This window comes from Bos grunniens, chromosome 6, assembly GCF_055505025.1.
Source record: "Bos grunniens cultivar Pamir isolate PY7600 chromosome 6, Bosgru_T2T1.0, whole genome shotgun sequence".
Classification (NCBI taxonomy): Eukaryota; Metazoa; Chordata; class Mammalia; order Artiodactyla; family Bovidae; genus Bos; species Bos grunniens.
Window position 1 is genome coordinate 73603091 of NC_141170.1, and position 12831 is coordinate 73615921.

At 40.8% G+C, this 12831-nt stretch overlaps 1 protein-coding gene across 8 annotated transcripts in view; it reads right to left on the bottom strand.

The window, feature by feature from the left end:
* The window catches only part of ZCCHC4 (zinc finger CCHC-type containing 4), a 50718-nt gene extending 39779 nt beyond the window's left edge, over positions 1–10939 (bottom strand). For all 8 annotated transcript variants that reach the window (XM_086407773.1, XM_086407770.1, XM_086407768.1 and 5 more), the window contains exons 1-3: positions 10777–10939; positions 9643–9761; positions 8840–8922 (exon numbers count right to left, since the gene is read on the bottom strand). In XM_086407773.1, coding sequence (XP_086263899.1) covers positions 8840–8922; positions 9643–9761; positions 10777–10903 — 329 coding nt within the window. In that variant the 5' untranslated portion in view covers positions 10904–10939. The remainder of the gene's footprint in view (positions 1–8839; positions 8923–9642; positions 9762–10776) is intronic.
* Positions 10940–12831: the final 1892 nt, after the last annotated feature.

Here is a 12831-nt window from a genome sequence, read left to right on the forward strand (position 1 = left end):
TATCAGAGAAGTAAATACTCATCATTGAATGAATGACAAAAACAATCAAAGGCCTTACAGGAAAAAGGAGAAAGGAAGCTCCCCAAAGACATGATGATATGTCAGCTTCTGCTACTTAAAAACAGTCAAAAAGACTGCCTATCACACACCCATTGAAGCCAACTGAAGGCAGGAGAAAGTGCAAATCACCAGGAAGAGACTAAAGTTCAAAGCCAGGGGCTAGTGTGGCAATTCACTAACTACATGGGACTATCTTAAGGCACTTAGTATAATTATTTTTAAGAAAAGAAAAAGAACAACGTTAAATGAACCTCCACTTACATATTTTGTGTCTGGTCAAAACTATCCTTCAGAAAGTTTTTATTGCTAGTTTAGTAACCTTCTCTTGACAAGATCAACTGAGATCTTAGGCATATTTCTATTCAAAATTACATCATCATTCAACGACATGGCTTTATGTAACATTCAGACATAAGAGTTTTTTTAAGCTTGGTAGGAAGAAGATGAGACTCTCCAGAGCGAAGGATTACTCAGCGCTCCCTCCTCATTTGTACTTACTACACACACCCGGGGGCAAGAAGAAATTCATTCTGCTGCACGGCTCAGCATGACTCACAAACTGCAGGCTAGCATTCTGAATGTCACTTTTATTGATCTCCATTTGACATTCCATTTGCCTTTCCAGGAGTAGACAAATTATGTTTATGGCATTTCCCTAATAGCAGACCTTGAAAATCTGAGTTTAAATGAGCTCTGAAAAAAATATAACCAAATGAATTATCAACTAAACAAAACTATCTGGATGCACATAAATTAATGCTGATTTTAGCATTAAAATATATCTTCTCTAAGACTTCAGGGATCATGATAAAGATGCCACCATACTACATAATAGAATACATACCAGGCAGCTAAAAACTGTAAGGAAAGTCAAGTCTCAGGCACAAAATGTAAATCAGTCAGCTGAACACATATGAAATATAAAGCATGGTTCAAAGAGTAACATTAGGAAAATGATTATCAAATCCTATATTGTAGAACTTAGAAGTCTGTGCAGCACTGCCAGTTCCATAATAAAAATCAAGTAGCAAAGGTCAATTTATCTCAATAACTACAATTGTTCTTTTCTAACAACTTCAAAAGTAAATCAATGAAAAGCTAATGCTATGTCACAGTAACAGATAAAAGTGTGCTTTATAGAATAGATATAATGTTTAAATGCATTTTAACACTTTCAAATATAGTTACTTAATAAGATAACACAAATGAGTTGTATAAAATTAAATTAGAAAACAATTATAATCTCAAGTAATAGTATGTCATCCTTAGGTCCATTACACACAAAAATAATTTGCTAGTCTCAAACTGAAGACACACTAAAAGAATAAGCAATTAATAGCATAGAACAGGTAATTTAATAAGCTTTGGTTTTAGAAAGGCAACATTTTTAATTTTGAAGAATGACTAATTTCAAACTTTTCACTCTGTAGCAAGCAAATAAGAAAGCATAAGAGCATCAGCTATAAAGTGATACAGTAAAATCAATGACACTACACTTTAAAAAGTGGAAACTTTTACCAATCCTCCAAAACCTATTTAAATACCATATCCTTAAACTGAAATCAGTTAGTGAAGGCACAAGTAATCTGTAAAGCTTCTGACCTTCCAAAATACCCAGTTTTTTCTAAGAATACTGGCAACACAGTACATTCTTCTTTGAACTGTATTATTTTTAAATATATCTCAACTCCATTATTACTAGCATTTTAAGTTCTTTTTGAGTCCTCACCAAAGAATGAATAAATGACTGGATGGATGGAAGGATAGATAAACGGACAGAGGCCTGGGAAACAAAATCTGAGGTTTTGGATCACAGATGATTTAAGACAAGCTCTCAATAATCAGCACTGAAACAGATGAAATTATGGCCCCCAGGAAATAACCTTTTGAAAAAATTTTAATATTTTCATATTCTAGCCAGTGTTTTTATTTCTAATTATCATGAAATATGCATTTCAAAAATTCTTCAGTATCAAAATCCATACTCTGGCAGTACAAAGATTTGCACAGTGGTTTAGCTCCAGGCTAAAATCTTATTATGTAAGGAAAGAAGATCATCTAAATTTTCTTATGGAGTTTAACTGAATCACCAATATTTTTATGCAATAACATGAAATACATGCTTATTAGCTAAAAGTGACATGGTTGAGTACAAAACTAAGTACACATTATGACCACAACCCCTTTGCACAGGAAAAAGGCCAGAAGTACTAGAAAATGACCAAAGTGATGGCTTCAAAAGGAGAAACCACAATGATGCTTTCCTACTTTCTACTTTCTGCATTTATTCTATCTCGTTAAAATAACCTCATAATAATATATCTCTATATAACTTTTATATTCTTAAATCTCCTTAAATTAAATTACTACACATCATATATTAATTACTATCTGGTTTGAGCACTGAAGAATGGATGCTTTTGAACTGTGGTGTTGGAGAAGACTCTTGAGAGTCCCTTGGACTGCAAAGAGATCCAACCAGTCCATCCTAAAGGAGATCAGCCCTGGGTGTTCATTGGAAGGAATGATGCTAAAGCTGAAACTCCAATACTTTGGCCACCTCATGTGAAGAGTTGACTCAATGGAAAAGACCCTGATGCTGGGAGGGATTGGGGGCAGGAGGAGAAGGGGACGACAGAGGATGAGATGGTTGGATGGCATCACTGACTTGATGGACATGGGTTTGGGTAAACTCCAGGAGTTAGTGATGGACAGGGAGGCCTGGCGTGCTGTGATTCATGGGGTTGCAAAGAGTCGGACACGACTGAGCAACTTAACTGAACTCAACTGAACTATATGCTTAAAAATACCACTTCAGAGTCAGAGAGGCATAAGTTTGAGTCACCGCTCAGTCATTCTAGTAGTATGAAGTTGATGAGGTTAACTTAACTTCTCCAAGCCTCAATTTTCATCTAAGTAAACCACCTTGGCAGGATTAAATAGTATCTCATGGAGCAGGAAACAGCAGCCCACTTCAGTATTCTGGCCTGGAGAATCCCATGGACAGAGGAGCCTGGTGGGCTACAGTCCTTGGGGTCGCAGAGTTGGACACAACTGAGTGACTTTCACTTCACTTCTCATGGAAAACACCTCACATAATGCCTGGCTCAGTGATACCCAATTTTCATTAATTCTCCTTTCAACGTTTTTCGTTATTGATTTAATTCCTATAAATTAAGTAGATACCAAGTTAATTCCCGTAAATTAAGTAGATATGACTAAGTACTGTAGTTAAGGGGCAATCGAGTTATCTTAAAAAAAGTCACCTCCATCAAAGGACTTTAAAATCTATTAAAAGCTCAGGAAGACATTTTTAACAGATCCCAGTATCCTTTCCACTTAACCTAGACAAGACTTCAGAATCCTTCTCAACACAGCAGCCCAGGTAACCAGAAAGAGCTGTCACGAGAGTGAAAACCTGTTTGTCATCAGCAACCCAGACTAGAGGCTTGGTAAGAAGCATCTCCCAGCACATACAGCACAATGCCTACCACAAAGGAAAGGATGAATTTTCTTCACAAGTTTACCAACAAATTAAACCTGTGACTCAATTCCAGTTAACCCAATAAAACATTTTAAAAATGTAGATTTTTAAAGACAGATGTTATAGCTTTAAAAAATTTGTTTAGTTCTTTTATTAATACTACTTCAATAAAGAAGATTACAGTAAATCTTCATGGAACTGGATTTGGCAATGATTCTTAGCTATGATAACAAAAGCACACACAACAACAACAAAAAAAATTGAAAGATGAGACCCTTTGATACACTCCTGTGGTAAAGAATCCCCCTGCCAATGCAAGAGACACAAGGGATTCAGGTTCAATCCCTGGGTTGCGAAGATCCCCTGGAGTAGCAACCCACTCCAATATTCTTGCCCAAGAATCCCATGGACAGAGGAGCCTGGCGAGCTACAGTCCATGGGTCACAAACAGTCAGACTCGACTGAGTGCATGCATGCACACACACACACCTAGAACATATAAAGAACTCCTGCAGCTCAACTACAAAAACAGCAATGACCTTGTTAAAGTAGACAAAGGACATGAATAGACATTTCTCCAAGAAGATATATAAATGGCCAAAATGCATTTGAAAAGATGGTCAACACCATTAATACAGAAGGAAAACAAAAATCAAAAGCATAATGACATACCACTACACAACGGCTAGGATGTCTCTCCTAGCAAAAAATAATAATAGTACACATTAACAAAGACATGCAGAAACTGGAACCCTCCTACATTGCTGCTGCTGCCGCTGCTAAGTCACTTCAGTCGTGTCCGACTATGTGTGACCCCATAGACGGCAGCCCACCCGACTCCTCCGTCCCTGGGATTCTCCAGGCAAGAAAACTGGAGTGGGTTGCCATTTCCTTCTCCAAGACATGAAAGTGAAAAGTGAAAGTGAAGTCGCTCAGTCGTATCTGACTCGTAGCGACCCCATGGACTGCAGCCTACCAGGCTCCCCCGTCCAATGGGATTTTCCAGGCAGGAGTACTGGAGTGAGGTGCCATTGCCTACATTGCTGGGGGGGGATGTAAAATGGTGCAGCTACTGTAGAAAACGGGTTGGTAATTTCTCAAAAAACTAAACAGTATTATCATATGATCCAGTAATTCTACTCCTAGAGATATATATAAAGAAATGAAAACAGGGACTCAAACTATTTATACACCAACATGTGTTGACTATTATATACAACGGCCAAAAGGTGGAAACATCTGGGTGTCCACTGATGGATAGACAAGATGTGGTACACATATACAAAGGAATATCATTCAGCCATAAAAAGGATGAAGTTTTGATACATGCTACAACATGGATGAGCCTTGAAAACCCTACTCTAAGTGAAATAAGCCATATACAACAGGACAAATATGGATGATTCCATTATCTTAAGTACCCAGAATGGTCAAATTCATAGAGACAAAAAGTAGATCAGAGGTTATCACAGACTGGAGGAAGGTGCAATGGAGAGTTATTACTTAACAGTGACAGAATTTCTCTTTGGGGTGAGGAACATAGTGGTGTGATGGTTGCACAACACTGTTAATATAATTATCGCCACTTCATTCTGTCGTTTTTGAGATTGCATCCAAGTACTGCATTTTGGACTCTTTTGTTGACCATGATGGCTACTCCATTTCTTCTAAAGGATTCCTGCCCACAGTAGTAGATATAATGGTCATCTGAGTTAAATTCACCCATTCCAGCCCATCTTAGTTCATTGATTCCTAGAATGTCTATGTTCACTCTTGTTATCTCCTGTTTGACCACTTCCAATTTGCCTTGATTAATGGACCTAATATTCCAGGTTCCTATGCAATGTTGTTGGAAGAGGGTGTTTGTTATGACCAGTGCATTTTCTTGGCAAAACTCTATTAGTCTTTGCCCTGCTTCATTCCGTATTCCAAGGCCAAATTTGCCTGTTACTCCAGGTGTTTCTTGACTTCCTACTTTTGCATTCCAGTCCCCTATCATGAAAAGGACATCTTTTTTGGATATTAGTTCTAAAAGGTCTTGTAGGTCTTCATAGAACCGTTCAATTTCAGCTTCTTCAGTGTTACTGGTTGGGGCATAGACTTGGATTACTGTGATATTGAATGGTTTGCCTTGGAAACGAACAGAGATCATTCTGTCGTTTTTGAGATTGCATCCAAGTACTGCATTTTGGACTCTTTTGTTGACCATGATGGCTACTCCATTTCTTCTGAGGGATTCCTGCCCGCAGTAGTAGATATAATGGTCATCTGAGTTAAATTCACCCATTCCAGTCCATTTCAGTTTGCTGATTCCTAGAACGTCGACATTCACTCTTGCCATCTCTTCTTTGACCACTTCCAATTTGCCTTGATTCATGGACCTGACATTCCAGGTTCCTATGAAATATTGCTCTTTACAGCATTGGACCTTGCTTCTATCACCAGTCACATCCACAGCTGGGTATTCTTTTTGCTTTGGCTCCATCCCTTCATTCTTTCTGGAGTTATTTCTCCACTGATCTCCAGTATCATATTGGGTACCTACTGCCCTGGGGAGTTTCTCTTTCAGTATCCTATCATTTTGCCTTTTCATACTGTTCATGGTGTTCTCAAGGCAAGAATACTGAAGTGGTTTGCCATTCCCTTCTCCAGTGGACCACATTCTGTCAGATCTCTCCACCATGACCTGCCCGTCTTGGGTTGCCCCACAGGCATGGCTTAGTTTCATTGAGTTAGACAAGGCTATGGTCCTAGTCAAAGTGGAGGGTAAAAAAGTTGGCTTAAAGCTCAACATTCAGAAAATGAAGATCATGGCATCCGGTCCCATCACTTCATGGGAAATAGATGGGGAAACAGTGGCAACAGTGTCAGACTTTATTTTTCTGGGCTCCAAAATCACTGCAGATGGTGAGTGCAGCCATGAAATTAAAAGATGCTTACTCCTTGGAAGGAAAGTTATGACCAACCTAGATAGCATATTCAAAAGCAGAGACATTTCTTTGCTAACAAAGGTTCGTCTAGTCAAGGCTATGGTTTTTCCGGTGGTCACGTATGGATGTGAGAGTTGGACTGTGAAGAAGGCTGAGCACCAAAGAATTGATGCTTTTGAACTGTGGTGTTGGAGAAGACTCTTGAGAGTCCCTTGGACTGCAAGGAGATCCAATCAGTCCATTCTGAAGGAGATCAGCCCTGGGATTTCTTTGGAAGGAATGATGCTAAAGCTGAAACTCCAGTACTTTGGCCACCTCATGCGAAGAGTTGACTCATTGGAAAAGACTCTGATGCTGGGAGGGATTGAGGGCAGGAGGAGAAGGGGACGACAGAGGATGAGATGGCTGGATGGCATCACTGACTCGATGGACGTGAGTCTGAGTGAACTCCGGGAGTTGTTAATGGACAGGGAGGCCTGGCGTGCTGGGATTCATGGGGTCGCAAAGAGTCGGACACGACTGAGAGACTGATCTGATCTGATCCAATGTTGCTCTTTACAGTATCGAACCCTGCTTCCATCACCAGTCCCATTCACAACTGGGTGTTGTTTTTGCTTTGGCTCCATCCCTTCTTTCTTTCTGGAGTTATTTCTCCACTGATCTCCAGTAGCATATTGGGCACCTACCAACCTGGGGAGTTCATCTTTCAGTGTCCTATCTTTTTGCCTTTTCACACTGTTCATGGGGTTCTTGAGGCAAGAATACTGAAGTGGTTTGCCATTCCCTTCTCCAGTAGACCACATTCAGACCTCTCCACCATGACCTGGCCATCTTGGGTGGCCCCACACGGCATGGCTCAGTTTCATTGAGTTAGACAAGGCTGTGGTCCACGTGATCAGAAAGGCAATGCCAAAGAATGCTCAAACTACTACACAATTGCACTCATCTCACACACTAGGAAAGTAATGCTCAGTATTCTCCAAGCCAGGCTTCAGCAATATGTGAACCGTGAAATTCCAAATGTTCAAGATGGTTTTAGAAAAGGCAGAGGAACCAGAGATCAAATTGCCAACATCCGCTGGATCATCGAAAAAGCAAGAGAGTTCCAGAAATACATCTATTTCTGCTTTATTGACTACATCAAAACCTTTGCCTGTGTGGATCACAATAAACTGTGGAAAATTCTGAAACAGATGGGACTATGAGACCACCTGACCTGCCAATTCTGAAGGAGATGGGACTATGAGACCACCTGACCTGCCTCTTGAGAAATCTGTATGCAGGTCAGGAAGCAACAGTTAGAACTGGACATGGAACAACAGACTGGTTCCAAATAGGAAAAGGAGTACATCAAGTCTGTATATTGTCACTCTGCTTATTTAATTTGTATGCAGAGTACATCATGAGAAATGCTGGGCTGGAGGAAGCACAAGCTGGAATCAAGATTGCTGGAAGAAGTATCAGTAACCTCAGATATGGAGATGACACCACCCTTATGGCACAAAGTGAAGAAGAAGTAAAGAGCCTCTTGATGAAAGAGGAGAGTGAAAAAGTTGGCTTAAAGCTCAACATTCAGAAAATGAAGATCATGGCATCCGGTCCCATCACTTCATGGGAAATAGATGGGGAAACAGTGGAAACAGTGGCTGACTTTATTTTTCTGGGCTTCAAAATCACTGCAGATGGTGACTGCAGCCATGAAATTAAAAGACGCTGACTCCTTGGAAGAAAAGTTATGACCAACCTAGACAGCATATTAAAAAGCAGAGACATTACTTTGCCAACAAAGGTTCATCTAGTCAAGGCTATGATTTTTCCAGTGGTCATGTATGGATGTGAGAGTTGGACTATAAAGAAAGCTGAGCACTGAAGAATTGATGCTTTTGAACTGTGGTGTTGGAGAAGACTCTTGAGAGTCCCCTGGACTGTAAGGAGATCCAACCAGTCTATCCTAAAGGAGATCAGTTCTGGGTGTTCATTGGAAGGAGCGATGCTGAAGCTTAAAGTCCAATACTTTGGCCACCTCATGCAAAGAGTTGACTCATTTGAAAAGACCCTGGTGCTGGGAAAGATTGAGGGCAGGAGGAGAAGGGGATGACAGAGGATGAGATGGTTGGATGGCATCACCAACTCGATAGACATGGGTTTGGGTGGACTCTGGGAGTTGGTGATGGACAGGGAGGCCTGGCGTGCTGTGGTTCACGGGGTCGCAAAGAATCTGACACGACTGAGCAACTGAACTGGCAAATGTTAAATACACATTTTACCACAACAAAAATACACTAATTACTTAAAGTAAACTTGAAGGCACAGAGAAAAAAATCAACAATGGGATAATAAATTAAAAGTGACATCCCATCAGTACCTTTCCACACACTGAGATCGGGATAAAGGAGGCTGACAGCTTCGGTTATGGGCTTCCCGGGCAGCAAGTCTGGCTCCTGACAACTGAAAGAAAGTACAAAACCCACTTAGTAAATCATCAAACTGGCTAATATCCTAGAAAAAGTGGTATCATATTCAAACACCAAGAAGCCAGAAACTCAAGCAGCTCAAAGCGGTAAACAGGCATTCATTTCAGGGGAAAACAAAAGACATTAACCTGGGGAAACTCTAGAGCAGTTTCAAATAGTAAACAACGTATTGAAGCACTGAGAGATTAATTCACACATGGTGATCTTAACAAGTCTACAAAAGAGTGGCACACAGATTGTTTGCCAATAAACCTAACAAAGCTGAAAGTTTTCTAGTCAAAACTTTCAGAAACTTGAATTGGCACTGAGCCAAGAGGATACCAAGCTCATAAATGTATCTCTAAGTGCCTTCCTCAGCCATCCAGTAGCTGAAAAAAGGATCTTTGATGCAAACACTTCCCAAAAAGGGTTTTTCTAAAACATTTCCTGGAATGATCATGACTTGCATTCTTCACAAAGAAATCTATATTTGCAAACTCAATATTAATACCTCAGAAAGTTTTAAAGGAAATTCATTCTTTGAGACAGTAGTTTAAGACATCAATAGTCAGAGTAAGTTCAAAGTAAATATAAATTCCAATCTCTGGACCAAAAAACATGGTATCTTCATCTCTTAAGAGGTTTATCTCATACATTCTCAACAAAATGTCACACACGTCAAAAATAAATAAATATATCCAAAAAGGTGATATACCTTTTCATCTTCCCATAGAAAAAAATTACAATCTTTTCTGTCTCTACAAGCTGAGCAGGCATAAAACCTCCGTGTTTCTTCTTTCCCTTGGTTCACCTTTACAAACAGAAGAGTAGGTCCTAGTTCCATGAGAAAAAACATGTCAAACAGTCGATATCAATCAAATTTCAAATTTCTAGTTTTCACTAGAAAATAAACTAAACTATTTTCACTAGAAAATAAAAACTAAAATAAAATGTTTTAGTTTTATGGATGAAAGTGAAAGTGAAGTCGTGTTCGACTCTTTGCGACCCCATGGACTGTAGCCTAAAAGGCTCCTTCGTCCATGGGATATTCCAGGCAAGAGTGCTGGAGTGGATTGTCATTTCCTTCTCCAGGGGATCTTCCAGACCCAGGAAACGAACCCGGGTCTCCCGCATTGCAGGCAGACGCTTTACCTTCTGAGCTTAAATGCAATACTTTGATATATATATATATATATATATATATATATATATATTTTTTTTTTTTTTTTTTACCTTAAGTCACAACATTCAGGCACCGACTACTTAGGAAATATATTTTGAAAACCAGTCTCTCCAGAAAGAAAATGCTAGTGCCAGTACAGTTGCAGTCCACATGGTGAACCGTCTAGGTCCTGACACAACAGAGTTCGAACACTGTTACCTCCGCTCAGTTATTTTTTCAGTGAAACCCTCAGCTTTTAGATTTGGATACACTCTCTCTCCGCGAGTTAGAGAAAACCTGGGTCTGGTTTCTAAGCAAGAATTCATGATTTCGCGCCTCCCTAACTTTTTTTTAACTAAAAATAAAGCAAATCAACAAATGAAATATCCAAGTACTTGGCACTGGGAATTACTCAATAACACACATCCTTTTTGCCTAGTCTCTGCCTCGTCCCTTTAAAAAAGATGTCACCGCGATGGAGCCAAAATCACAACAGGAGGCTTCTTTGAAGGTTTCTTAAGTAAGTGGAAAAGCTCAACTTCCCGAGGAAGGAGCGTCTTCTAGAACTATACTCAGTGGGAGAGAGAGGCAGATAAAAATTTGGGAGCCCTAAATACCCCAGGCGCCCTCAGGCTAACCACGCCCCTTGGCGCTCGACAGCCAGGCAGAGCCCAGACGCGGACCCACCGTGAGGGCACAGCGGGGCGGGGGTGGCGGGATCAGAAGAAAGCACCACCTCGACTCCCGAGTATCCCTGGCGACCTGAGCTCCCCTCTGCCTCCAAGGTTCCAAGCCGGTCCCTGGAGGTCGCCATCTTCCCACCGCCGTCCCGAAAGCCTCAGTCCGGACCAAAGAGGCTGAGAAAGAGCGCCGCTTGGACCTGCAGCCACTTTAGAGCGCCCCCACGCGCCTAGGAGGAACTTCGGCCGCTGGAGCGGAGGTCATGCCCCTAAACCCTGTCCCTAGCTAGCTGGAGGCTAAGAGGTCCCTCTCCTGGGAGTGAGTGGGAGACGGGATGGGTTGACAGGCATCTTGTTGGACCCTGTGCGGTAAGCTCACCTATTTTCTGCCTCAGCCTTAATACCTTAGGATCCGTGAGTACCCTCCTTGCGTAAGAATATAGCCAGGAGATGAAATGACTCTTGGGCTTCCCTTGAGGCTCAGCTGGTAAAGAATCGCCTGAAGTGGGGGAGACTTGGGTTCTATCCCTGGATTGCAAAAAACCCCTGGAGAAGGGAAAGGCTACCCACTCCAGTATTCTGGCCTAGAGAATTCCACAGACTGTATAGTCCATGGGGTCGCAAAGAGTCAGACACAACTGAACAACTTTCACTCTTACACTCTTTGAAGGTTATGACCACAGATGACTCTTAGCAGTGCAGCAAAGATTTTGTCTGGTTAAAAATCCAAAAGGCAACATAACTACCACCACCAGCCACGACTGATAAAAATAGCTGAAGACTCAACTTAGTAAAGATGCCAGTTATACCCATATTTACAGCGTATCTTTGTCAGATGTTTGTAGATTTGGACAATATTATTCTGAAATTCATAAGGATAGGTGAGAAAACTACAATAGCCTAAACAGTTTTGAAAAATAATAAAGTAGGAGAAATTAGTTTACCCAATTTCAAGACTTATTATGTAACTGCAATAAACACATGAATGGTTGTGATGAAATAGTCAATATCTATAGTATGTAATATATACTATATATACACAGAGCTCCACCCATCAACAGAAAATTGAATTAAAGATTTACTGAGCATGGCCCCACCCATCAGAACAAGACCCAGTTTCCCCCTCAGTCAATCTATCCCATCAGGAAGCTTCCATAAGCCTCTTATCCTTCTCTATCAGAGGGCAGACAGACTGAAAACCACAATCACAGAAAACTAATCAAATTGATCACATTCACCACAGCCTTGTATAACTCAATGAAACTATGATTCTTGCCATGTAGGGCCAACCAAGATGGACGGATCATGGTAGAGAGTTCTGAAAAAACGTGGTCCACTGGAGAAGGGAAAGGCAAACCACTTCAGTATTCTTGCCTTGAGAACCCCATGAACACTATGAAAAGGCAGAAAGATAGGACACTGAAAGATGAATGCCCCAGGTCAGTAGGTGCCCAATATGCTACTGGAGAAGAGTGGAGAAATAACTCCAGAAAGAATGAAGAGACAGAGGCAAAGCAAAAACAACACCCAGTTGTGGAGGTGACTGGTAATGGAAGTAAGGCCCAATGCTGTAAAGAGCAATATTGCCTACGAACCTGGAATGTTAGGTCCATGAATCAAGGCAAATTGGAAGTGGTCAAACAGGAGATGGCAAGAATGAACATTGATATTTTAGAAATCAGTGAACTAAAGTGGGCTGGAATGGGTGAATTTCACTCAGATGACCATTATATCTACTACTGTGGGCAAGAATCCCTTAGAAGAAATGGAGTTGCCATCATAGTCAACAAAAGAGTCTGTAATGCAGTACTTGGATGCAATCTCAAAAATGACAGAAAGATCTCTATTCGTTTCCAAGGCAAACCAATCAATATCACAGTAATCCAAGTCTATGCCCCAACCAGTAATGCTGAAGAAGCTGAAGTTGAACAGTTCTATGAAGACCTACAAAACCTTCTAGAACTAACACCCAAAAAAAAGATGTTCATTATAAGGGACTGGAATGCAAAAGTAGGAAGTCAAGAATCACCTGGAGTAACAGGCAAATTTGGCCTTGGAGTAC